The 25,718-nt window shown below is 57.9% G+C and overlaps 1 protein-coding gene across 3 annotated transcripts in view; it reads left to right on the top strand.

Moving 5' to 3' along the window:
- Positions 1–25,718, top strand: part of DNAH1 (dynein axonemal heavy chain 1) — a 78,433-nt gene that overhangs the window by 23,854 nt on the left and 28,861 nt on the right. For all 3 annotated transcript variants that reach the window (XM_055382574.2, XM_055382575.2, XM_055382576.2), the window contains exons 10-40: positions 517–815; positions 1,869–2,019; positions 2,932–3,125; positions 3,239–3,464; positions 4,032–4,151; positions 4,553–4,635; positions 6,016–6,157; positions 6,606–6,761; positions 7,157–7,355; positions 7,434–7,687; positions 8,900–9,112; positions 10,670–10,834; positions 11,663–11,793; positions 11,956–12,061; positions 12,616–12,795; positions 13,307–13,447; positions 13,977–14,140; positions 14,372–14,485; positions 15,229–15,417; positions 15,726–15,831; positions 16,452–16,565; positions 17,059–17,208; positions 18,702–18,788; positions 18,897–19,083; positions 20,520–20,611; positions 20,796–20,950; positions 22,813–22,990; positions 23,894–24,088; positions 24,179–24,298; positions 24,546–24,704; positions 24,787–24,894. In XM_055382574.2, coding sequence (XP_055238549.2) covers positions 517–815; positions 1,869–2,019; positions 2,932–3,125; positions 3,239–3,464; positions 4,032–4,151; positions 4,553–4,635; positions 6,016–6,157; positions 6,606–6,761; positions 7,157–7,355; positions 7,434–7,687; positions 8,900–9,112; positions 10,670–10,834; positions 11,663–11,793; positions 11,956–12,061; positions 12,616–12,795; positions 13,307–13,447; positions 13,977–14,140; positions 14,372–14,485; positions 15,229–15,417; positions 15,726–15,831; positions 16,452–16,565; positions 17,059–17,208; positions 18,702–18,788; positions 18,897–19,083; positions 20,520–20,611; positions 20,796–20,950; positions 22,813–22,990; positions 23,894–24,088; positions 24,179–24,298; positions 24,546–24,704; positions 24,787–24,894 — 4,878 coding nt within the window. The remainder of the gene's footprint in view (positions 1–516; positions 816–1,868; positions 2,020–2,931; positions 3,126–3,238; positions 3,465–4,031; positions 4,152–4,552; positions 4,636–6,015; positions 6,158–6,605; positions 6,762–7,156; positions 7,356–7,433; positions 7,688–8,899; positions 9,113–10,669; positions 10,835–11,662; positions 11,794–11,955; positions 12,062–12,615; positions 12,796–13,306; positions 13,448–13,976; positions 14,141–14,371; positions 14,486–15,228; positions 15,418–15,725; positions 15,832–16,451; positions 16,566–17,058; positions 17,209–18,701; positions 18,789–18,896; positions 19,084–20,519; positions 20,612–20,795; positions 20,951–22,812; positions 22,991–23,893; positions 24,089–24,178; positions 24,299–24,545; positions 24,705–24,786; positions 24,895–25,718) is intronic.

Consider the following 25,718-nt stretch of genomic DNA (forward strand, 5'->3'; position numbering starts at 1 on the left):
CCATCCCAACTCTGGTTGCCTCTGAAGCAGATCCCTTGTCTTAGAAGGGGGAGCAGGAACCTCAGGCACCCCCATGTTGACCTGTGGATCGGGGTATGAGGGAGGTGGGGGTGCACCCCCTCTGCACTCAACTCTGTCTCTGTCTGTCTCTCCACCTCATTCTCTGTCTTTCCCTCTCAGCCCGTTTTTGTCTTGTTCTCTGTCTCTCTGCTTCTCTCATCTCAATCTCTGGGTCTCTGTCTCTCGCTCACGGCTGGAGGGAAAGTCCTGCTTCTGCTGTCCTGTCCTCCCTCCCTCCTTTCTTCCCTCCTTCCCTGCCCAGCAGCTCTGGGCCTCCAGGGTCACATGAGGCTGTTGGTTGGCAGGGCTTGGCAGTAAGTTGGGGTAGGGGACATCCCTCCGCAGTCAGATGAGCCCTGAGCCGCCCCAAGCGCCCTGGTGCATAGAGTCCCTGAATGCGGCTATAGGTGGTGGGTCCCCAGGGTGGCCATATGATGATGCCTGTGGCCACTCTAGGTGCAGATGTTCCTCAAGGACAGCTGGATCAACTCGCTAAAGGTGGCCATGCGCAGCAGCCTGCGTGACATGAGCAAGGGCTGGTACAACCTCTACGAGACCAACTGGGAGGTATACCTCATGTCCAAGCTGTGCAAGCTGATGAAGCTGGTGAAGTACATGCTGCAGGACACACTGCGCTTCCTGGTGCAGGACTCACTTGCCAGCTTCTCACAGTTCATCAGCGACACCTGTTGCAGCGTGCTCAACTGCACTGATGACATGGTCTGGGGTGACGACTTAATTAACAGCCTCTACAGGTGGGGCCCGGCGGGGCGGAGGCACCTGTTGACACCAGGTGATGTGTCACCTGCTGGGGATGGAGCAGGGTCAGGGACCAGGGCCAGGGTGCCCATCCATGCCAGGTCCCAGGCAGTAAGGAGAGCCGAGCTTCCTGCAGGCTGCTGGGCAATGTCCTGCCAGCCCTGGCTTGCATTGCTTCTGGTGACCTTCATTCACTCAATCATTGAGTTACTCAGTGGAGAAATATTCTTTGAACACTTGCCATGAACCAGGCATGGTTCTAGGGGAACAAGAGAGGCCCAGTGCCTGGTCTCATGGGAAAGACAGGCAGCAAGCAGATAAATACATACACACAGTCATTGCCGGTTTTGGCAGGGGCCATGATAGACACTGGGGGTGGGTCAGGGAGGAGGTGGCATCTGTGCCAAGACCTGAGATGTAAGAAGAAACAAGTTATGAGGCGATGTGAGGTGGAGGCAGGTACAGGCGGAGAGATCAGCATGGGCAGAGGCACCGAGGGGAGGATGGGCCTGGCGCAGTTGAGGAAGGAAAGGCTGGCCAGTGTGGCTGGAGTCAGGGAGGGGAGGGAGGGCTGCTCAGGATGGAGTGGGAGAGCTCGCAGGGACTAGGCCAGATCTCTTGGGGCCTCCTGAGGTCTCAGCTGGGGGCTGGATTTATTCTAAGTACAGTCAGAAGCCATCAGAGGGTTCCAGCTGGGATCCAGGCTTGGTTCTTGCTGCGTAGCGGAGATGGGAAGCCAAGGAAGATGGGCTCCCGGGGAGAGAGTGGGGGCTACAATGCCTAGGCCCTGGCAACCTCAGCACAGGGGTGGGGGGCCTCCCTCTCTTGTGGTGCTCATGGACCTCGGGTCACCTGAGGAGCAGAGGAACCTGTTTGGTTGGCCTGGGTCTTCCTCTCTGGTAACTTGGAGGTGTGTGGGAGGAAGGAGAAGGCAAGTATTGTGCATGGAGAGGCTCAAGAGTCATAGCGCTGGCAGGAAGGGCAGAGGGCTGCTCCTGCACACAGGCCTCCTAGGCCTCTGCCCACAGTCAGCTCGCCATTACCTGCAGGCCCCGGAAGAATCCCCTGTTCATCGTGGACCTGGTGCTGGACAGCTCTGGGGTGCACTATAGCACCCCACTGGAGCAGTTTGAGGCATCTCTGCTGAACCTCTTCGACAAGGGCATCCTGGCCACCCATGCCGTGCCCCAGCTGGAGAAGGTACGTGCTGCAGCCTGAGCAGGCCCCAGGCACCTGCTGCCCTGGCTGCTGATGGCTCCCTGAGCTCAGGGTGCTGCCACAGTTCAACTGTATCACAGGCCTCCTGTCGGGCAGGCAGCATGCTCAGCCCTGTAAATCTCAAATATCCCATTTAATCCTCATCACAAGCTGCACTGTGACCTATTAACACTCACATTCTGTAGGTGGGGCTTGGAGAAGTGTAATAGCCTAAGATTGTGTAGCTGCTAATGTCAGATTTTGTAGGTGAGGCTTGGAGAAGTGTAATAGTTAGCCTAAGATTGCATAGCTGCTAAGTGTTGGAACTGCGATCTGAACCCTGGGCTTGCTGGTCCTCTGCTGCCACAGCCAGATCTGATGTAGACCCCACGCTCTTGATCCCACACAGCTCTTGGCCCGTCTTCATCTCCAGAGGTGGACACAGGCCGGCTTCCACATACAGACCCTCTGTCCAACGTCCCCACCAGTCACTGCCACTGCACACACACCCAGCTGCACACAGCCCACTTCCAGACCCAACAGCCTCTGTAGCCCTAGCCCTTCTTGTCGCCTTTGCTGGTCAGTTAGAGCCTTCATGACCCAGCTGTCTTTTCTGCACCTTTTCTTGGTCCTGGGCTGAGTCAGGCCCAGGCGGAGTCATGCCCAGGCAGAGGAAGATGCTGTCCCTTCGTGGGCCTCACAGGGGCTTCTGGCCTTGTAAAGAGACAGCACAGCAAACCCCCTTCTCCTGCTGCATCCCCGCTTTCTGTATTTGGCCACCCTGCCACCCACTAGGCTTCAGGCCACATCCTGCCCCTGCTTGCCCTGCTCCTCGGGAGGACTCCCCATCTCCCCTCTGCTCATTCACCCCCTGGCTTATCCAGGTCTGCCCTGCCACATGCCTTCCCTCTGCAGCTGGTGATGGAGGACATCTTCATCAGCGGTGACCCCCTGCTGGAGTCGGTGGGCCTTCATGAGCCACTGGTGGAGGAGCTACGGGCCACCATTGCCAGTGCCGTGTCCAAGGCCATGATCCCACTGCAGGCCTACGCCAAGGAGTACCGAAAGTACCTGGAGCTGAACAACAATGACATTGCCTCCTTTCTCAAGTGCGTACGTGTGCCCATGCGCATCGGAGGGTGTCCGTGTGTTTGTGCATGTGTATCCCCTGCCCACCATGCTCACCGGCTTCTGTCCCCTCCCGTGTGCTTGCTGTCCTCAGAGCCTACCAGACGCAGGGCCTGTTGGCCCAGGAGGTGCGGGAGGTAGTGCTCACCCACCTGCGGGAGAAGGAGATCCTGGACAGCTCGCTGCCCAGCAGCATCATCATTGGGCCTTTCTACATCAACACCGACAATGTCAAGCAGAGCCTGTCCAAGAAACGCAAGGCCCTGGCCACTTCCGTGCTGGACATCCTTGCCAAGAACCTGCATAAGGAGGTGGATAGCGTAAGTGCCCACCTGCCCCGCCTCAGTGGCCACAACAGCACATACCACAGCAGCACACACGGACCCTCACATACATGGCAAGATGTCCCCAAGCAGGGTCTGGGGTGTCTGTGGACGCCCAGGCCAAGGGAAGGAGCTGGAAATCACCCTGCCCCATCCCTGCCTGTCTGCAGAGAGCTGTCCTGTATGGGAGGTCCCAGGAAACGGGGGTTTCCACCTCCTTCCCTAGACTCTTAGGGGCCTGGAAAGCCTCACGAAGGACACCCTTGACGGACTTGTTTCATGGAGCTAGGGGATTCGAGTACAGGCCTCAGAAGCCCTGCGTGTGTTGGTAGGGCTGGAGGAGGCTGGAAGGGTGAGGTGTGCCAGGTCACACCCTTGCCCCACTGACAGTCCTCAGCAACCCAGGGAGCCCACCAGGAGCACCCCTCTTGGAAAGCGCCGCAGGGTGTTGGGGTGGAGGGGACAGTTACCTGTCAGGAGATGCTGGAGACCAAGAGGAAGAGCAGGTGAGGGAAGGCAAGGGAGCAGCACACTGCCCTCCCCAGCGCCTCCTCCCACTACCAGATCTGCGAGGAGTTCCGCAGCATCAGCCGCAAGATCTATGAGAAGCCCAACAGCATTGAGGAGCTGGCTGAGCTGCGAGAGTGGATGAAGGGCATCCCGGAGAGGCTGGTGGGCCTGGAGGTGAGGCAGGCACACGGGCACTGGGGCCAGGGAGGCACAGGGCTGGTGTTAAGAGTCCGAGGGCTGGGGCAGGTTGGGGCTGGGAGGTTGGACTCAGGAGGCTGAGGGTAAGGTAGTTGGACAGAGGACAGATGGGGTTTAGGGGGTTGTGAGCTGGGGCTTCAGAGCTCTGCTCTCTGGGGGTAGGGGGGAGCTGGAAGCTGGAGGTGTGGCAGCCATGGCTCTTGGAGCCCTGAGCCTGATGCTGCCCTTGCACCCTGGGCCTCCTCCCCTGGCCCAGGCCTCCCCATTCTGAAAGAGAGCAGCCCCTCTCTAGTACCCGTCTCTCTGGGGAGCCAGGTTCCGATTACCCACCCCCTCCCTGGCACACGTGAAGTTCTCATTACCACCTGTCTGTGCAGGAGCGGATTATGAAGGTCATGGATGACTACCAGGTCATGGATGAATTCCTCTACAACCTCAGCTCGGATGACTTCAATGACAAGTGAGTGGGAGCTTGGCCCCCATGCCAGGTGCGGGGTGGAGCATGAGGGGAGCTGCTGAGCTGCAGAGGCTCCCAAATGCCCCAGCTGCCACAGTCTGTGCAATCTCCCCAGAAACGCCCCACTGAGATTTCAGAGGCCAGGGCTCCACACATGGGCCGGGACCAGCCAGGGCCAGGTGGCCAGTGGGGCAGAAGGAATTCATTTGGGCCTCTTGGCCTCAGCTGCTCCCCAACCCTGTCTCTGTCCTGTCAATGGCCTGGCACATATTTTGCTTGTTGTTTTCTGAAACAGAGTTTTGCTTTGTCATCCAGGCTGGAGTGCAGTGGCACGATCTCAGCTTACTGCAACCTCCGCCTCCAGGGTTCAAGTGATTCTCCCTGCCTCAGCCTCCTGAGTAGCTGGGATTACAGGTGTCCACCACAATGCCCGGCTAATTTTTATATTTTCAGTAGAGATGGGGTTTCACCATGTTGGCTAGGCTGGTCTCGAACTCCTGACCTCAGGTGATCCACCCACCTCGCCCTCCCAAACTGCTAGGATTATAGGCGTGAGCCACTGCGCCCAGCCTGACACACGTATTTTACTGTGGACCTAGGGTTTCCTGTTTGTGGCTGGTGCCCTTTGGGGTTCTTGGGAGCACTGAGAGAGGCAAAGCTCAGCCTGGTGGGCAGTCCCTGGAGAGGGGCATTTGTCCCCACCCAAGTCAAAAGCCTTGTGGGAAACAGCCTTAGGTGCCCTTTTCCAGCCAAGCCTTACTGAGGCCGCCAGAGACCCCACACCCAGTGCTGCCTCACAGATGTTGAGGGAGTCAGGACCATCAGGGCCCTGCCCAGGAGAGGGAGACACTGGCAGACAGGGCATCTGGGTGCTCAGGGGGAACTCCCCCACGACCAGCATCCCTAGGCCAGCTGCAGGTGGAAGCCCCACATCCCACAGACCCCCTATGTCAGCTGGGCAAAGGGAGTTGGTCTGACCTGAAGGCAGCTGGCCTGAGGGCCCTGGCTAGAGACTGTGGCTTTGCCTCCTCTGAGGAAAGGCCCCTCTGGCCCCTGAGGCTTAAGAGGGGAACTTGGCCTCACTCTTCTCACTTCCCCTTGGTCCCCATCACTACACTGGGCACCTTGGGTCTGCATCTCACTGGATGCAGACTGCAGCTCCCAGGGGGCAGGGCAGCCTCCCTGATGGTGGCAGTCGCACCTCCCAGCTCACCTGTACTTCCCAGCTGTCCGGCCCCAGGTGGCCTCCACAGCTGCCTGGATTTCCCCTGAACCCCTTCTCACTGGCTGCCTGGGTGCCTGGTGGGATGCCCCTGCCTGGTCTTGCCACTCCACCATTTCAGCCGCGATATTTCTCCCAATCCCCACCCCCATCCCGGCCAGATGGATTGCCAGCAACTGGCCTTCTAAGATCCTTGGGCAGATAGAGCTGGTGCAGCAGCAGCATGTGGAGGATGAGGAGAAGTTCCGCAAAATCCAGATCATGGATCAGAGCAACTTCCAAGAGAAGCTGGAAGGGCTGCAGGTGGGGCACAGCTGCAGGCTTGGTGCTGGACACACCCCCCACCACACGCACGCACAGTTCTCCAGGGCCTGGCCTCACTGCTTGCATTCAGGAGGTGCTGAGTCAACATGTGACGGGCGAGCAGATGGATGAATGAATAAATGGCTGAAAGAATGAACGCAAAGGCCAAAGAGATGCCTGGGCAGCAAGCTCCAGAAAGATTCAGAGTAGTAAAGTCCCCAGCTCTTCTGTTGTGTCCTTGGCGGCCTACTGGGCAGTGGGCACAGTGTCAGGGCATTGGGTCTCCCCTGGCTTTGCTGTGAGGAACCTGCTCACTCCAGGAGAACAACCTCCTTAGAACTCGGAGGAGTGGACGTCCTGGGACCTCTGGTTCCCTGGGTTTGCATGGGAAGGCGTGGACACAAGTGGGGCGGCAGGGGTATCTGACCCATTGCTCCTTGGCCTGCAGCTGGTAGTAGCTGGCTTCTCCATCCACGTGGAGATTTCGCGTGCACACGAGATCGCCAACGAGGTGCGGCGTGTCAAGAAGCAGCTGAAGGACTGCCAGCAGCTGGCCATGCTCTACAACAACCGCGAACGCATCTTCAGCTTGCCCATCACCAATGTAGGCCTCCTGCAGGCACCCTGCCCCCATGCCCCCAGGCTTGAGGAAGCAGCTCATGTAGATGCCGCTGCCAGGAGGCAGGGCTGTGGCATTTGGGGGCAGGACCCAGCAGGCTGCAGAGTGGAGATAGCCCAACCCTGGCCCTCAGGTTGAGGAGGCCCCTAGTACAAGGCAGGGGGCCTGAGGGTCAGCCCAGGTCTGGTGCAACAGCTCAGAGCCCAGATCTCAGGTGGGAAGAGAAGAAGGGAGGCCAGGCCCAGGTGTGTGGGGGCACAGTCAGGGACATCAGCCAGGAGCAAGGGAGAGGGAGAGGACCTGGCCCAAGAAGGGGCAACATGGAGAGAGACTGGAAAGCATCCCAAGACAGCCCCAGCCCTGCCCTCCTGTCCCTGCAGTATGACAAGCTCTCCAGGATGGTGAAGGAGTTCCAACCCTACCTGGACCTTTGGACCACAGCGTCTGACTGGCTGCGCTGGTCGGAGAGCTGGATGAATGACCCCCTCTCTGCCATCGATGCTGAGCAGCTGGAGAAGAACGTGGTTGAAGCCTTCAAGACCATGCACAAGTGCGTGAAGCAGTTCAAGGACATGCCAGGTAGGGAGCCAAGCCGGCCAATCCCCTCCTCCCTGCCTCTGCCGCCTGCCTCTCATGCATTTCTGTCTTACCCGGCAGCCTGCCAGGAAGTGGCCTTGGACATCCGGGCCCGCATCGAGGAGTTCAAACCATACATCCCACTGATCCAGGGGCTGCGCAACCCTGGCATGCAGATCCGGCACTGGGAGACACTGTCCAACCAGATCAACATCAATGTCAGGCCCAAGGCCAACCTGACCTTTGCTCGCTGCTTGGAGATGAACCTGCAGGACCATATCGAGAGCATCAGCAAGGTGGCTGAGGTGGCTGGCAAGGAGTACGCCATCGAGCAGGTGGGCAGCCACCAGCGGGCCCAGCCACTCCAGCCAGGCCCTGCCGGACAGCCTGACCTCCTGCTCTGGCAACCACAGCCACTTGGGAGGATGACAGTAATAAGCCCCATCCCTGGGGTCATGAGGCCCAGGGGTTGAGATGCATTCTATTAAGTGAGTTAATAATGTACATAAAATTCTTGACAGTGTCCACCATTGCTATTATTTTTCAGTTACTCCTCTCAAGAGCCCCAGGAAGAAGCTAATAGCATTAGCCTCAATTTAACAGATGAGTCAGGCCGGGTGCAGTGACACATGCCTGTAAATCCCAGCACTTTGGGAGGATGAGGAGGAAGGATCACTTGAGCCCAGGAGTTTGAGACCAGTCTGGGCAACATAGGGAGACCCCCATCTCTACAAAAAATTAAGATATTAGCCAGGCATGGTGGCACATGCTTGTGGTCCCAGCTTCTTGGGAGGCTGAGGCTGCAGTGAGCGGTGATTATCCCACTGCACTCCAGCCAGGGAGACAGACTGAGACCCTGTCTCAAAACAAAACAAAAGAAAACAAACAAACAAAAAAACAGATAAATCAATTAAGGTTCAGAAGGGTTCAGCAACTGGCCAGGGTGACACAGTAAATGCCAGAGGTGAGACCAGCGCCCACACTCCTCCTAACCTTAGCTGCCTCCCAACATGTGCGTACAACCACATGCAGCACATGTGTAACAGTGAACTGGGCTGAACACGGTGGCTCACGCCTATAATCCCAGCACTTTGGGAGGCCGAGGCGGGTGGATCACCTGAGATCAGGAGTTCGAGACCAGCCTGGCCAACATGGTGAAACCCCATCTCTACTAAAAATACAAAAAATAGCGGGGTGTGGTGGCACATGCCTGTAATCCCAGCTACTCGGGAGGCTGAGGCAGGAGAATTGCTTGAATCTGGGAGGCAGAGATTGCAGTGAACCAAGATTGTGCCACTGCGCTCCAGCCTGGGCTACAGAGCGAGACTCCACCTCAGGAAAAAAAAAAAAAAAAAGAGTGAATTGGCCCTGAATTCAGATGAGGGGCTCACACGGGACTTGTTGCCAGACAAGCCGAGAGTATTTGCCAGAGTGGCCATGTGGAGGTCATGGCCAGGTACTGTCTGCTGCTTCCCTGGGCAGGGCTGGTCAGATAGCATCAGGACCAGCCCCTCCCAGGACTCAGCCTGGCTTGTCCCCCACCCCAGGCACTGGACAAGATGGAGAAGGAATGGTCGACCATCCTGTTCAATGTACTGCCCTACAAGGCGACAGACACCTACATCCTGAAGAGCCCGGACGAGGCCTCGCAGCTGCTGGACGACCACATCGTCATGACCCAGAGCATGTCATTTTCACCCTACAAGAAGCCCTTTGAGCAGCGCATCAGCTCCTGGGAGAACAAATTGAAGCTGACCCAGGTTGGCCCTCCCCCCAGTCCTTCCCTCATCGCTCCCCCACTTCAGAGAGCCCGACCCACAGGTGTCACTGATGGTCTCCGGGTGGGGTTCAAAGCATCGCAGTGCCTTGCCCTCATTCACACAGCCCCTGGCTCTCTGGCAGGCCCCGCCCTACTGCATTCAGAGGGGGGCAACTAGGATGGGCTCTCCATCCATGAGGTTCAGCTACTGGATGAGGCAGATAAGGGTGCGTAGGGGCAGCATTTGGGTCCCAAAATGTGGTTGAGGATAGGCCTGAGAACTGCCAGCCGGCCTCTCCAGGGCTGCCTGAGCTTGGGACAACCAGGTCCTCCAGTACTGACACTTTCTGGGCCGGATGTCCCAAGGTCCCAGAGCACCTCAGTGCCCTTTCCCATCCTGTCCTGAGCTTGTTCTCATCTCATTTGGAGCTACCTTGGTTGAGGGGACTGGGCCACCAGGGACTGCACTTGTCTTGGGCTCTCAAGGCTAGAGGCAAGGGCTGCCCACAGAGCCCTGGAGGGCAGTCCCGGGGCCAGCCTGCAGGTGTGATATCCCCTTCCCCGGGCCTCCCTGAGAGCTGCTCAGAGACCTCCGGCGAAGGCCAGAAGCAGGTGGGGAGGGCTCATCTGTGTGCCTGACCACCCAGAGATGCCTGAGCTGGTCAGCACTGTCCCCAGTCCCCCTCTGCTCACACTGTCCACTTGACCTGGAGTTCGACACCCGCCTTCCATCTCCTCCAAGGCCCAGCAACAAGCAGCCTTGCCGACTCTCCCTCACCCTCCTTCAAGGGGTTCCCACCGAGGCCATTGTCAGTGCCTCTTTCAGAGTCCACTACACATGCCGGGCCCATGATTCAGGGGCAGAACTGGCCCCTTAGTGGGCGGTGGGCCCCTTGAGGGAAGGGACCAGGCCGCATTCCCCTCTGTTTCCCCTAGTGCCTACCAGGGCCTGGCACAGTCCTGACACTGCTGACTGTGACCCCCATCCCATGAGGAAGAAATGGATGAGTGAGTGAGTTTGCGCTGATGGGAGAAGACAAGAGATACATCCTGAATGGGGAATTTGGAGGCAGAAGGGGGAAATGGCTCATTTTGAAGATGTCTCACCCTTGGACTCATGTTTCAGAGAGTATTTTAGGACTCTCACACTCAAGACCCATTGAATCTCAGAGAATCCTGGGGTCATGGACCCAGAAGTCCTTCCAGGAAGGAGGCTGGTTTGTCTCCCAGGCACTGAGTGTTTCCTGTCACTGCAGGCTTTGCTGGCGTGGGTGTGTTCCTCCCTTTGGAAGAGCAGCTCCCCCGGCTCCTTTGGAGGCTTGGGCGTCCTGTGGGGATGTGGGACGTCTCTGGAGGGCAGGCATCCCTGTATCCTCTTTGTTCCCTGGAGTATCACAGATGACAGCACCATCTAGAAATCTCCCTGTAGACACTGGCTTTGGTGTCCAGTGCTCTGCCCAACATGCTGGTGGGGTGAAATGTCTCAGTCATTGGGACAAACCGCAGCTTGGACCCTGACAGTCCATATCACACCCCTCCCTGCCCCTCCCCTCCCCAGGAGGTTCTGGAGGAGTGGCTGAACTGTCAGCGGTCCTGGCTCTACCTGGAGCCCATCTTTAGCTCTGAGGACATCAACCAGCAGCTGCCTGTGGAGAGCAAGCGCTACCAGACCATGGAGCGGATCTGGAAGAAGATCATGAAGAATGCCTACGAGAACCGGGAGGCAAGCTCAATGAGGGTGGGAGGGGCAGCTGGGATCCCCAAGGGCCCTGGTCACATTGCTGGTAGCCTCCTAGTCTCTTCCCTCCCTACACAGAAAAGGCTGGTGGACAAGCCTGAGGATTTGGTCTTGACCCATGTCCTCCAGAATGGGCTCCCCAGCCTCAGAGTTGCTCCTTAGAGGCACAGTCACTGACGGTTTTTCTCTTGGAGATCCACAGCCCATATTAGTGTTTTTTTTTGTTTGTTTGTCTGTTTTTGTTTTTTGTTTTTTTTTTGAAACGGAGTTTTGCTCTTGTTGCCCAGGCTGGAGTGCCATGGTGCAATCTCGGCTCACTGCAACCTTCACCTCCCTGGTTCACCTCCCGGAGGCTGAGACAGGGGAATCCTGTCTTAGCCTACCAAGTAGCTGGGATTACAGGCATGCGCCACCACGCGTGGCTGATTTTCTTTTGTATTTAGTGGAGCCAGGATTTCACCATGTTGGTCAGGCTGGTCTCAAACTCCTGACCTCAGGTGATCCACCTGCCCTCAGCCTCCCAAAGTGCTGGGATTACAGATGTGAGCCACCATGCCCGGCCCATATTAGCATTTTAGAAGCCCTGACAAGTCCTGCAGCAAAGCAAACTCTTTAGCTTTGTTTAACTCTAACTTGTTTGACCATAGAATTTTTTCTGTAGGGCTGATGGATGCAGCCACTGGCTCAGGGAGAATTTTTCTGCATCTTCTTTCCCAGGCCCTGCTGAGGGGCTCTGGCTGGTATGGGTGCTCTGGGATGAGCCTATCTTGCTACCTGGACCATGCTCACTGCCCATTTCTGTGCATGGCCCAGGCCCTGCAGGTGATCAACGTGTGTTCCGACCTGAGAATGCTAGACAGCCTGCGGGACTGCAACAAGATTCTGGACCTGGTGCAGAAGGGCCTTAGCGAGTATCTGGAGACCAAGCGGAGCGCCTTCCCCAGGTGGGCGCCACCTGGCCATGCCCACTCCGCCACTGTCTGCCCACAAGGCTGAGGCGTCCAGGGCCCTGCTCAGGCTAGGGTGCGGGGATGTCAGCAGGGCTGGGGCAGCTGGGGCCCAGGGAGCCTGCACGACCTGCTTCCTCACCCCTGTTCCCCTGGCAGATTCTACTTCCTGTCAGATGACGAACTACTAGAGATCTTGTCGCAGACAAAGGACCCCATGGCCGTGCAGCCACACCTGCGCAAGTGCTTCGAGAACATCGCTCGGGTGGGCAGCTGGGCCCGGGGCTCAGGGCCGGGAGCATGGGGCATCTTCCCAGGGAGAACGTCCCTCCTTTTGTGATGAGCCCTTTTAGCAGGAAATGTGGCAAATGACATTCCTGGTCTTTGGAGACACACCTGGGGCCAGTGGGAGGAAGGTCAACTGCAGAATCCCCAGCTCAGGGCTGGGGGCCCTGGATTTCCAACTCACCAGGCGCTCCCTGTGCCCCCAGCACACTGCAGAACCCATGAGGCCAGAAGCCTGTGGCCTGCCTTGTCTTCCCTCATCTATGCAGGAGGCCGGGGACATGCAAGGCAGTCAGCCTCCTTCCCTAAAGCCTGCTTCATGCTGGGCCTGGGCTGGGGCCTGACCACTGCTGGGGAGAAGGCAGGCCATCCAGCCTGGGAAGGCCCAGCCAAGATAGACTCTCGGGGGGACGGGAAGGCAGGGCTTTCTTCTTGAGGTGGAGGGCACCGGGCAGGCTTAGCGCTGGGGCTGTGGTGGCCAGGGCATCTGGGCACACCAGGGTGACCCCACTCCTGCTCCTCCACTGCTTGCAGCTGCTGTTCCAGGAGAACCTGGAGATCACGCACATGTACTCAGCCGAGGGGGAGGAGGTACAGTTGTCCTTCTCCATCTACCCCTCCAGCAATGTGGAGGACTGGCTGCGGGAGGTGGAGCGCAGCATGAAGGCCAGTGTGCACGACATCATTGAGAAGGCCATCAGGGCCTACCCCACGGTGAGCCGCCCGCAGCCCGTGCAGCCTTCCACCCCTGCGCCCCTCTGCTCCCTCTCAGTGCCCCTCCTGCTCCAGCCGGCCTCGTCCTCAGGCTGCAGCCATGAGGTCCCTGGGGGCTCAGGCGGGATTCTGGAGTCTTTCCTTTCCACACACACTCCAGAAAGTGAGACTCACTCCTAATGATCATCGGGATGGCTATTCTGGTTCCCAGCACTCACTGGGTGCCAGGCTCCAGGCTGGGCCCTCTCCTGCAGTCTTTCTCTCAGCTCCATGACCATAACCGGCAGCTGGGCTCTAGGTGACTCCCCAGCCTGCAGAGTCAGTTCAGAGATATCTCTGCCACCCTGAGAAGCCCAGAGCATAAGGGCTTCCCTGCTCTGAAGGGACTGGTGGCATCAACAACTGGAGCCAAGTCTGAAAGGCCAGAGCACAGACAGCATTCAGAGGAAGAAGAAAGAATGGCATTGGGGCTGCGGCTGTCCGGGTCAGCCTGCCCATGCTGTCTTCCCAGATGCCCAGGACCCAGTGGGTTCTGAACTGGCCTGGCCAGGTGACCATCGCTGGGTGCCAGACCTACTGGACCATGGAGGTGGCAGAGGCTCTGGAGGCCAGCAACCTCAGAAGCCAACTGTTCCCCCAGCTCTGCCAGCAGGTTGGAGTCAAGAGGACCCCTGTCTGTCCCCCTCCACCCCCCACATGGCACAGGAGGGCCCAGTCCCTCCGGAAGCTTTCTCCTATAGTGAGCCTGGAAGAGGCCCGGGGTTGGGTCTAAAGGGGAGGTCAGACACCCTTGAAGTGTCTCACAACCAGCCACCCACAGGAAGGACGGGCCTGAGGCGATGCCCCCTCCGCAAGGGTCAGTGAGGGAGCCATGCGCCTGCTCCCTCCTGCACAGTACCGCAGGCACCCCTTGCCCTGTGCTCCAGTGCCTTGCCAGGCTCCCCCTCCCGGCCTTGAGGGTTCAGACAGCACCACATGCTGCAGGGAGGCAGACGCCAGGCATGTGCCTCTATTCTACTTCCTTCCTTCCCCTGCCCGGTCCCTGCTCCCCTCCCAACTCAGACCATCAGAGCCCCCCAGGATAGAGGGACTGTTCGTGGCAGAAGCCCACCCTCTGTGAAAGGGGAGGGTGAGCCTCCTCGTGGTACCCTGATGTTTGACAGTGCACCCCATTTCTGCAGCTCAGTGATCTGGTGGCCCTTGTGCAGGGGAAGCTGTCCCTCATGCAGCGGGCAGTGCTGTCAGCACTAATCGTCATTGAGGTCCACGCCAAGGACGTGGTGAGCAAGCTAATCCAGGAGAACGTGGTCAGCGTGAATGACTTCGAGTGGATCTCACAGCTGAGGTGAGGACATGGGGGGCGCCCCCAGGGCCAGAGCAGCTGCCAGGAAGGGGCAGGGGAAAAGGGAAAAGTCAGTTAGCAATAAGCTGGTCTCTGTCCTTGAGGTTCTGGGACAAGCTGGGTATGGGTACCTTGATGCCCTCATTCCCAAAAAGAACCCTCTCTCCTTGACTATATACCCTGCCCAGTGGCCCATGGCCCCGTGGCCAGGCCCTCATCTCCCTGCACCGCCAGGTACTACTGGACAAATAATGACCTGTATATCCGTGCTGTGAATGCTGAGTTCATCTATGGCTATGAGTACCTGGGCAACAGTGGGAGGCTGGTGATCACGCCCCTCACCGACAGGTAAGCATTCCCCTCTTGCTCCTTCCCACACTGAGACCCTCCCTCTAGTTCTCTCTGGCCCAGGAATCCAGGGACCATGGCCACTCTGGGGTGATCTAGTCCATCAGAGCAGTACAGGGTTAGGACCAAGGGCTTTGGGCTCAGACCTCAGTTTTGCCCGTCACAGGTGGAGTGACTTCGGGCAGGTGACTTGACCCCTCTGTGCCTGAGTTTCCTCTGAGGCCTCCTCACAGTGGTATTGAGAATTTCATGAGCTGATACATGTAGAGCTCTCACTCAGCACAGGTGTGGCACTCAGTGAGCATCTAATGGGTATGCACTTTCCTGTTTTTATCCGTCAATTCCTCCTTTAATGTGCCAGAGGAACTGAGCTGAGAGACATCATGGGTGAGCCCTTTTCTAATAGTTCCCTCCTAGCTCAGTCAGTTATGTCATCTTGCCACCTGTGTCTAGCACCAGCTGGATTTTCAAGCTGTGTTTTGAGTGAGGGAAGTGAAGTGTGGCCACATGTCGGCCATCCCCAGGGGTCCCTGGGCAAAGCTGGGCAGGGCGGTGAAATGGGACAGGGAACGCGCTGGGCAGGTGTCCACAGGCTCCAGTCCTGACCCCGGAGCCAGGGCTGGGCACACCCCGGCCCCCCAAAAGGGGGCGGGGCGAGAGGCCCCAGTCCACAGGAAATTCCAAGGAAAGGGGGAGTGTCCAGGCCATGTGCGGCCCAAGCCCACCTCCTCTGTCTCCTGCAGGTGCTACCTGACACTGACCGGAGCTCTGCACCTCAAGTTTGGGGGTGCCCCAGCTGGCCCAGCTGGCACAGGCAAAACTGAGACCACCAAAGACCTGGGTAAGGCCTTGGCCATACAGACCGTTGTGTTCAACTGCTCTGACCAGCTCGACTTCATGGCCATGGGCAAGTTCTTCAAGGGCCTGGCCAGGTGAGGCTGGGCGTGAGCGTGGCACAGGATGGGGTGGGACAGCCTAGCTCTCCTTGGGGAGGGCTAGGTGAGGGCACTGCCTGAGAGGGGCCTCGAAGGATGGTGGAGGGAACAGAAGGAGGTAATAGGCATCAGGGCTTGGTCCTGGGGGCATTGGGGTGGGGAGTGGCAGTGGGTTGAAGACTGAGCTGATGGAGATTGCCCCTGAGGGCTTCCTCCCAAGTGGAGTTGGAGGGGGCCCTCAGAGGGAGGTGCCCAGGTTGGGCTCTGAACACATGTGCCCCATCCAATGTTCTGGCCTCACTCAGTGCTGGGGCCTGGGCCTGCTTCGACGAGTTCAATCGCATCGACATCGAGGTGCTGTCTGTGGTGGCACAGCAGATCACCACCATCCAGAAGGCGCAGCAGCAGCGGGTGAGCCCGGGGGCCCCACCTTACTCCCTCAGATCTGCCATACTCACACCGCCATACTGCTCCCCATTGCAGGCTGAGAAGCCAGGCGCTAGGGTCCACCCTGGGTCCAGCCTCTCTTGTCCCGGGGGCACACCCTAACCCCAGTCTGTGGGCAGCTCCCAGGCCAAGCTGTGGGGGATGAAGGGGTCCCCTCCTCATTACATCCTGACCTTTATGGAAAGCCCCAGGCATTGGTCCTTTCTGTAGCCACGTGCAGGGCGGCCAGGGACCTTGTTCTGGGGACAGGAGCTGAGAGGCTAGCAGTTACCCCCTCCCCCACGTCCCCTAGTCAGGCTGAGCTTGCCTGGAGCTGGGGAATTGGGGGTGAGCGAGTGGGAAGCAGGAGATGTGGAGACCTCCAAGGTCCTGAAGCCAGGAGCTGGAAGGCCATGGGTAGCCACTGGGGCCTGAGGTTTCAGGCCAGATCCTGAGAGAGGATACAACCCATGATCAGGGGTCCCGGCCTGGCCTACCAGCTACAGCCAGGACAGGGGCATCAACAGGGGACAAGGGGCCCACTCAGAGGAGGGGACAAGGCTGGGCACCCTAGTCCCAGGCAAGTCAGCCTCTCCCCACTGCAGGTGGAACGCTTCATGTTTGAGGGTGTGGAGATCCCACTGGTGCCATCCTGCGCAGTGTTTATCACCATGAACCCGGGCTACGCTGGCCGCACGGAGCTACCTGACAATCTGAAGGCAAGTGCAGGCCCAGAGTGGCCCGGGAAGCACCAGAGCTCTAGCCTGAGTTCAGAGATGCCAAGTCACTTATGCAAGGACACAGTTGCTTGGACTCCAGGGACTGTGATTCCCTATGGCAGCCCCCTAGCCATGGAGGGGAGGCCTCAGGGCCTCAGACTTGTCCTCAGGGCATGGGAGAAGTCAGGCTGCCTATGGATGTGGTGTGGAGGGGGAATCTGATGAGACCTGTTCACCCTGGGCCTTCAGGAGAAACAGGAAAACAGGAGCCAAGAGGGGCATCTCCTGGGAGTCATGTGGGGGCAGGTTTGGATCAACACAAAGGATCCACTCTAATGGCAGAGCTACCAGTCTCGGGGGAGTGAAAGCCTCAGCTGTGGCAGGCTTGGTGCAGCAGGGAGTCCCAGCGTGTTAGAGAGGAGGGCCGGATGAAGCTGGGGGTGCTCTGGGGGTGAGCTCTGTTTGCTGTTCACATGTGCACTGTGTGTCCCAGGCGCTCTTCCGACCCGTGGCCATGATGGTTCCAGATTACGCCATGATCGCTGAGATCTCCCTCTATTCCTTTGGCTTTAATGAGGCTAGTGTGCTGGCTAAGAAGATCACAACCACCTTCAAGCTGTCTTCTGAGCAGCTCAGCTCCCAGGTGTGGCCCTGCCCTGATGGGGTTCCAGGGTCTGAAAACTTCTGCCTGCTCCCAGCCTCCAGGGCACCTGCTGAGGGCCGGGCTCTATGCCCGGTGCTTTACAGGCATTACCTTGTCGGCTTCTCCGAGCAACCCTTGGAGATAGGAGTTACATGCCCATTTGTCAGCTGAGGACACCGAGGTCCTAGGTAGCTAAAGGTCTGGCCAGGCTCATGCAGTACACAGCAGCGCTGGAGCAGGAGCCAGGAACAGATGCCCGTGTGGCTACTTCAGGTGCAAGGGCCTTGATCATTAGGGCACCAAGAGCTTCAGAACCCCAGGCTGGGGAGCAAGTGCACCTGGGCCTTGTGGGGATCAGAGTAGGACAGCCAGGCCCTCCGAGCCTCCCAGCACCACCATCCTTCCACTCAGCTTGCTGAGCCCAGATTCCAAGGACAGATGGGGTGGCCCAGGCACCAGTGCTGGTGGATGAGCTCTCCTGTTCAGCTTGGTTCCTAAACAGGCCCCCACTTTGCAGCAGCAGAGACGAGTCCCACCTCTGGGCTGACATGTTAGCAACTTAGTTTGTCTTCCATCATGATTTCAGAAAAAAATCCCTGCTGTCACCCTAATGGGCCTTCTCTGGGTCACCTGCTCATCCATGAACACCAATCACTGTGGCCAGGGGTAATCAGTACTACCTTTGGCCAAATGCAGTCCACCAAAATCTATGAGCTAGAAGAGATGCAGCCTGTTACCAGGAAAAGCAGTGGCAGTTTGTCACAGTGCACTCCTGGGTGCTGGCGCTCCCACACACCCTTCTTTCCAAAATGCTCCCCACCCCCAATCAGAGCAACTATCCCACATGGTTTTGGAAATGCACTCAACTCTTCCCAAATAGAAATGACCCAAAGTCAAGCCCAGCCTCTTCATGCAGCTCCAAGTCCGAGATTTCTGGAACATATGCTAGTCTATGGGTTGGGTCTAGATGGAGTCCTCTTGGTTGGGCACCATGGGGCAGAATGATTAATTTAACTATTTCCAACTCACTTACTGTGTAATGAAGAGAAACAGGCTGGGGGAAAAAGCACGGTGGTGTGGCCAGAAAGACGGGTCTGGAGAGATGTTATGGGAGAATGTTAGAAGGAAGCTCAAGGGCCATCAAGGCCAAGCTGATTGTTGCACAGATGGGAAACTCCTTCATTCACTTTTCCAGCACAGCTAGAGGGCCCTCCTGCCCCTGGCCATGTGCTGGGACAGTGACCAAAGGATGCAGAATGGGTATCGGATAAAGGAGGAGGCTATCGGGACAGTAAAGTACAGGGTGCCCGGGGAGCCCAAAGAAGGTGCACCTGCCCAGGCTGGGCATGTAGGTGGTCCCAGCAGGTCTGCAAGGGAAGTGCTATGAGCTGGTGATGAGACTTGGCCAACTGCCAGGTGGGAGGCAGAGTGTTCCAGGCAGAAGCCTCGGAGAGGGACAGTGCTCACCCATGCCTCCTTCTGTATGGTGACAGGATCACTATGACTTCGGGATGAGAGCTGTGAAAACTGTGATCTCGGCTGCTGGGAACCTCAAGCGAGAAAACCCCAGCATGAATGAGGTGAGCTCCACCTAGCAGGGCTCCAGGAGTGGAACTCTGGGAGGGCTCCTGGGCAGCTGGAGGGCAGCTGGCCCACCGCCCTGAAGGCTCAGCTGGCACCTGCTGCAGGAGCTGATCTGCCTCCGGGCCATCCGTGATGTGAACGTGCCCAAGTTCCTGCAGGAGGACCTCAAGCTCTTCTCTGGGATCGTGTCCGACCTGTTTCCCACCATCAAGGAGGAGGACACGGACTACGGCATCCTGGATGAGGCCATCCGCGAGGCCTGCAGGAACAGCAACCTCAAGGATGTGGAGGGTGAGCCTCGGGCCCTGAGTGTTCGTGGAGGGGCTGGCCGTGGCCACCTTGGAGTCCAGGTCAGGGGGACAGAGACAGGACAGTCCAACCCCAGGGTCCCTCACACCTGGCCAAGTGTGCTGCAGGCCCGGGCTCTCAGCCGAGAAATCCAGAGGCAGGGCAGATGTCCCGGCCCGGTCTCCACCAAAACCCGCCTGGTTGTGGGGAGGCAGGCGTTGTCCCCTTCCTGAGCCCTCTTTCCCGTGTGGGCTGAGAGCCCCGGGCTCCTCTTGGGCCTTGCCTCATCAGGGCCTGGCCCTCGCTGGGATGTGACTGGAGTTTCAAGGCCATATTCCTTGCACCCCAGCCCACCTCACCACAGCCACCACTCACCTCTTCCAGAGGCCTCTTGGCTCCACCCCACTAGCGGGACTTACCCACGTTCCTTGTTGAGTGACACCCCTGGCGTCACTGCGCTAAAGAAAGAACATGTGGGCCCTTCCTTCACTGACTTATTGCAAAGGCCACCATGTGTCTGGGAGGGCTGGGGGACACTGCCCTCAAATAGATTCCCTCTTATCCTGAACCCTCGCCCCTCATAGTAGGATGAGGGTCTCAGTTCATCCCTAGCCAGCCACCCCCTCCAGCGGGTCCTTTGGTGGGGCTGCAGGAGGAGCTCCTCCGGGAAGCCATGGCCAGTTGCCCTGGCTACACAAGGCCCTTCTCGGGACCCTAGGCAGTTCCTGCTCAGCCCTGCAAGGCCTCCCCCAGGTGCCCTCCATTGTGCTTCAATTCCATGTGCAGCTCGAATGCTTCCTCCTCTGGTCACCTCCTGCACCCCCGACCCCAGCAGGCTTGTTGAATGAAGCCTCAAACTCTTCTCTCCCTCACAGCCTTAGGTCACCTTTGCCATCCCTGGCTAATTGGGCCCTATTTGGCAGGAACCCCCGGACCTGCAGGGCCATAGCCACCACCACCCTTCTTGGGCCAAAGTGAGGCATTTATTCCCTACCCCTGTGGGCCTGGCCTCTGCCTGCTGGCAGCTGTCTCTATAGCTCCCAACTGACCCTAGGATCTTGTCTCTAGGAGTTTGCTCATAGGAGTCAGCACTTACTTGGGGTGGTGCTCTCAGCAGGCTGGGGCTGAAGTTGGGGCCTGTGACAGCTGACACTGAGCAAGCTGGTGATGGCTGACCACCTGACCCATGGCTGTGAAGGAATGGTAGTCACAGTGGAAAGAATGGCTAGCATTTACAGAGTTTCTACTCTGCCAAGTTCCGTGCTTAGGGCTTCACCTGCCCCTGCCTATGATGTAGGTGCTACCACCATCCTCATTTTATAGATGAGGAAATTGAGGCTCAGGGAGTGCAGTGACTCACCCAAGGTCACACAAGTTAGTGGTGTGGCCAGGACCCAAGCCCATGCTCTGACCCTTGGGCCCCATGCCATGTCCCCCAGGCTTCCTGACAAAGTGCATCCAGCTCTACGAGACCACGGTGGTACGACACGGCCTCATGCTCGTCGGGCCCACAGGCTCCGGCAAGAGTACTGTAAGCAGAGCCAAGCTTGGCAGCCAGTGTCCGGATAGTGGGCCTGTAGGGGGGTGCAGCTTCAACAGGGGTTGGCCTCCATTTGTGCCCCTTGGCATAGAATACCCCTCCCCCTCCCCATGGCCCCCAGCCCGCTCTAGCCAGGCTCTCTGGGAGCCTCACTCTCAGGCGGTCCATCTCCCAGTGTTACAGAGTCCTGGCAGCTGCCATGACGTCACTGAAAGGGCAGCCATCCATCAGTGGTGGCATGTACGAGGCTGTCAACTACTACGTGCTCAACCCCAAGTCCATCACGATGGGCCAGCTGTACGGGGAGTTTGACCTCCTCACCCATGAGTGGTGAGTGACCCCCCAGCCTCACCAGTGACCCCCTGCTCCCAGACCTCTGGAGGCTGTGGGCCGCGGTCACCCCTCCCTCCATTAGCCCAGTGGAAGGCCGGGCTCTGCAGCCCAACGCTTGGGATTCTATTCTCCATTCTACTTCCTCGCTGAGTGACCCTCCTCACCCCCCAGGCCATGGTTCCCTCGTCTGCAAAGTGGGGACAATAATGGCACCATGCTTATGGTAAGGCAAGAATGACTTAACACGCTCAGTGCCTCTGCAGTATCTGGCCATTGTCATGACCTGAGAGAAGCTGGTGGGCCCTCTCCGGGCCCCTGCTCCCAGGCCGGGATGTGCATTTTAGGGGAAGTGCACTGAGATGGGAGAAGGGCAGCTGGATGGAGACTGCCGAGACATCGGCACCTCAGGGGCTTTTCTCTAAGGCTATTCTGTTTCTCCAGACAAGAGTCTCCAGTTCTCTGCTGGGGGTGTCTGCTTGGCTCCAGTGTTCTGGGAGCCCTGTAGGGGATGGTCACTAGGGAGGGACAGTCGCCCACCTTCCACAACGTGAACCTGTACTGATTCCCCCATTTCTGGTGAAGATTCTCCCCCATATCCACTCCAGTCTCTTATGTAGGTAGGTGAGGGGGCTGGGGGTCAGACCAGAAAAAAGTCCCCTGTTAAAGAAAAAAAATTATTCAATGATACTTTTTTTTTTTTTTTTGAGACTAAGTTTCGCTCTTGTTGCCCAGGCTGGAGTGCAATGGCGCCATCTCGGCTCACCGCAACCTCCGCCTCCTGGTTCAAGTGATTCTCCTGCCTCATCCTCCCGAGTAGCTGGGATTACAGGCATGTGCCACCATGCCCGGCTAATTTTGTATTTTTAGTAGAGACAAGATTTCACCATGTTGGTCAGGCTGGCCTCGAACTCCCTACCTCAGGTGATCTGCCTGCCTTGGCCTCCCAAAGTGCTGGGATTACAGGCGTGAGCCACTGCACCCAGCCCTCAATGATACTTCTTAAAGCATGCTGAGGAAGAACGTATTCAGGAGCATGGCAGGCACAGGGACCACTGCACTGGGGCCTTATAGTTAAGGGGAGAGACTGGGCTCTGAATACAGCATGGGCCAGTGGGAATCTATAGCCAAGGGGCAGGGTGAGCATCAGTGGGTGGAAAATCTAGAGGAAACATCAGTGGTGAGGGGGATTCTGGTTGAACCAACCTAACAGAATTCCAACTGAAGACAGGCCTCAGCGTAACCAGACGTTGCCTGGGGGTGGTGCAGGGAAGGAGCCTCAAGAGTGATCAGTTATCAAGGGTTCTGGCTAAACTGACTTAGCAGGGTTCTTTACTGAAACTGGATTTTACAAGGACGTGCATATATGGGCACCTAGGAGAAGGTTCCGGAGCCTAAGGCTGGACCAAGCACAGCATCTTCATCAGCCCTACCAGCCCCTTCCCTGGTGCGTGCTGCCTCTGAGGTCTGAGCCCCCTGGGTTCTGAGGCAGGACCTGGCCACTTCTCACCACGCTGCTTTCTCTGCCCTGTCATTTACTCTCCTCCGTCCTTGTCCATTGCCTTCCAGAGCTGCACGTCCTCCATCTCTGCTATTGCCTCCTCCCCTGCTCCCTTTTTCCTGTTGGGATTTCACCTTTAATGGGGCTTCAGCAGGGCAGGGACATAAGCACATGTTTTCATTACACCATGTGACACCAAAAAATCCCACTTTTCATATTATAATTTTTAAAAGAACAAAGAGATTGAAGGAAAACGTAAAGTAGAGCCCGCCCACCCGGCGGCCAGGCTTCCCTGGGAGCCAGCTGTGCTCGAAGCACCGCCTCCCTGATGTTTCCAGCCCTCTCCTCCCTGGCGCTGCAGGACAGACGGGATATTCTCCTCGCTCATCCGGGCGGGGGCCATCACCTCCGACACCAACAAGAAGTGGTACATGTTCGATGGGCCGGTGGATGCCATCTGGATTGAGAACATGAACACGGTGCTGGATGACAACAAGAAGCTGTGCCTCAGCTCTGGGGAGATCATCAAGCTCACAGAGGTGCACCTACCTGTCCACCTGCCCACTCTCCTCCAAGGCTGGGTGGGCCTGGAGACTGCATCATGCTGGCCAAACTCTGCCCCCTCACCCCTTTCTCTCAGGGCCATGGGTCCATCTCAGGCTGTCACCCTGACTCAGCAAGAGCCCTCCTGCTAGCAGAAGCTTAGGCTCAGCTCCTAGTTCCCCCCACTGAGCTCCCACACCTCAGGGTGTCCCGCACAGTTGCTCAGAGCACCCTTTACACAGACCCTCTTTCTTTTGTGCTCGAGCCCACCAGGATGCCTGTCCCACTGCTCCCCGGCTGATGATGCCTCTTGCCCCCCAGGCCCAATTTCAGCCATGTTGCCCCAGTCAGGTCAGGTGGGGTCAGGTGTGCACCTGGCCCTGGCAGTATGCCCGGGGGAGATGGATGGCATAGACACCACAGGGATCTGTCTGGTGTGTGAGGAGCAGTTGTCAGAGAAAGAGGGATATGGCCTGGGCACAAGAGCATCTCACGGGTCTACACTGAGTCCAGCTCTTGAATCCTTCTAAAAGCAAATACCTGGCAGTCAATGTGGACCTGTGTCTATGTGCACAGGGGTGGGGGGCTCTGGAGCAAAATACACAGTTCCCATCAGATGTGCCCAGGCCTCCAGGGACCCCAAAATGCCCTGACCCCAGTCTGGTCAGCGAACCTCAGGAATCTCCTGACTTGGGGTCCTCCTCAGGGCTCCAGGGAGAGCCACGTTATCAGCTGAGGACCCAGTGGTTCCTGCATCCCACCCAGCACTGCCCCTGCCCCACAGCCTGCCCACACCGCCCACTTACAGGATGTGCAGCCCCTCCCCACAGCCCTGCAGCCCTTTCTCCAGGCCTGAGGACTGGCAGCCAGCCCACTCATGTGGTTCGTCTTGGCACTAGGCAATGACCATGATGTTCGAGGTGCAAGACCTGGCGGTGGCTTCACCAGCTACAGTCTCCCGCTGTGGCATGGTGTACCTGGAGCCCAGCATCCTGGGGCTCATGCCCTTCATCGAGTGCTGGCTGAGGAAGCTGCCTCCCTTGCTGAAGCCCTACGAGGAGCATTTCAAGGCCCTCTTTGTCAGCTTCCTGGAGGTGAGTGAGGCCACGGGTATGTCTGACCCTGGCAGGGCAGCTGGGCACTGTGGCTGCCAGCCATGAGAACTGGGTGCCTACTCCCTGCAGGAATCCATCTCCTTCGTTCGGTCCTCAGTGAAGGAGGTGATCGCCTCAACCAACTGCAACCTGACCATGAGCCTCCTCAAGCTGCTGGACTGCTTCTTCAAGCCCTTTCTGCCTAGAGAGGTACAGCCCTGAGAGTGGGGCTAGATGCACCTGGTCCCTCTCCCCACACTGCTCTCCTTGCTCTCTGGGGCCTGAAAGAGAGAATTGGATTGGTGCAACATGGTGCAACATGGACAAGACCACCTGTCCAATTGGCTGTAGAGAAACAAAGCTGTGTAGCAGAGGTCAAGACATGCCCCTGCCCCACTTCCTCAGGCCGCTTGATACTGTTCCTGTCTCAGCCTGATACTGTTCCCTTCATCCCCAGGGCCTCAAGAAAATACCCTCTGAAAAGCTGAGTCGCATCGTAGAGTTGATCGAGCCCTGGTTCATCTTCTCCCTGATCTGGAGCGTGGGTGCCACTGGGGACAGCAGTGGCCGCACCAGCTTCAGTCGCTGGCTAAGGCTCAAGATGGAGAACGAACAGGTGAGAGCCGGCGGCCCCCAGGGACCAGGAGCCTCAGTCCTACTGGGCCTCACAGCCTGCTTCTCCTCCTGGTTCCCGGCAGCTGACTCTGCTTTTCCCAGAAGAGGGGCTGGTGTTCGATTACAGGCTGGAGGACGCGGGCATCAGTGGCACCAACGACAGTGAGGATGAAGAGGAGGAATACAAGCAGGTGGCCGCAGGCCCTCCCTAGAGACTGCACAGGGAGGGACCACTGGGTGGCTGCTGTTCCCGCAATGAATTATGGCCACACAGGGAGCCGTCACATTGATGGCCACCAGGTCTCAGGCGGTGGTTATTTGCATCATCTCATGAATCCTCATGGCCCTGTAGAGTGGTTATTATTGTGCTTGTTTTCCAGATGTGGCAGAACTGTACTTGAACCTAGGGCTGGGCTAAGAGGGGAGACATTCGAGTACCTCCCTTTCCAGCCATACACACTGCCTCTTCCACATTGATGCGGAGCCCAGGGACTGGCCACCTCAGTTCCACTTAAAAGCCCCATTTTCCCAGAGACTGGGCTCCCGAGGGCTGGGGGGCAAGCTCTTGAAGCCTGCTTCAGTGTCCTCATCACTACTATCAGCTAGCAAGGGCTCCATGAGCTCACCCTCATCCCAAGGTCAAGACCCCAGCCCAGGAGGACAGAGGTGGAAAGGCGTCTGCAGAGACCTGTCCATTACTGTGCAGCGTCCTGCTGGGGGCTCCCAGGGCACATTTGGGTCTAACGTTTAAGACTGTGCCCAGTGGGATGCATTGGTTTGGCCATAGTGATCCCCCCATCAGGGGACGTCTGCAAGCTGGGTCAGGGCTGCTGTGAGTGAAGGGATTTGTGCAGGCGGGGACGGTGTTGGGAAGACTGGACCCAGTGGTCTCTCAGCTTCCAGCTGACACCAGCGCCCATGGTTCTGGCCCCCACATTTCTTGGGTAGCCTGAAACTAAACAGAAAACACCTTTGCATTCTGGGTTGTTCAATTCTCGGAGCTTCTCCTTTCTGC

Source organism: Gorilla gorilla, chromosome 2 (genome assembly GCF_029281585.2).
Source record: "Gorilla gorilla gorilla isolate KB3781 chromosome 2, NHGRI_mGorGor1-v2.1_pri, whole genome shotgun sequence".
Classification (NCBI taxonomy): Eukaryota; Metazoa; Chordata; class Mammalia; order Primates; family Hominidae; genus Gorilla; species Gorilla gorilla.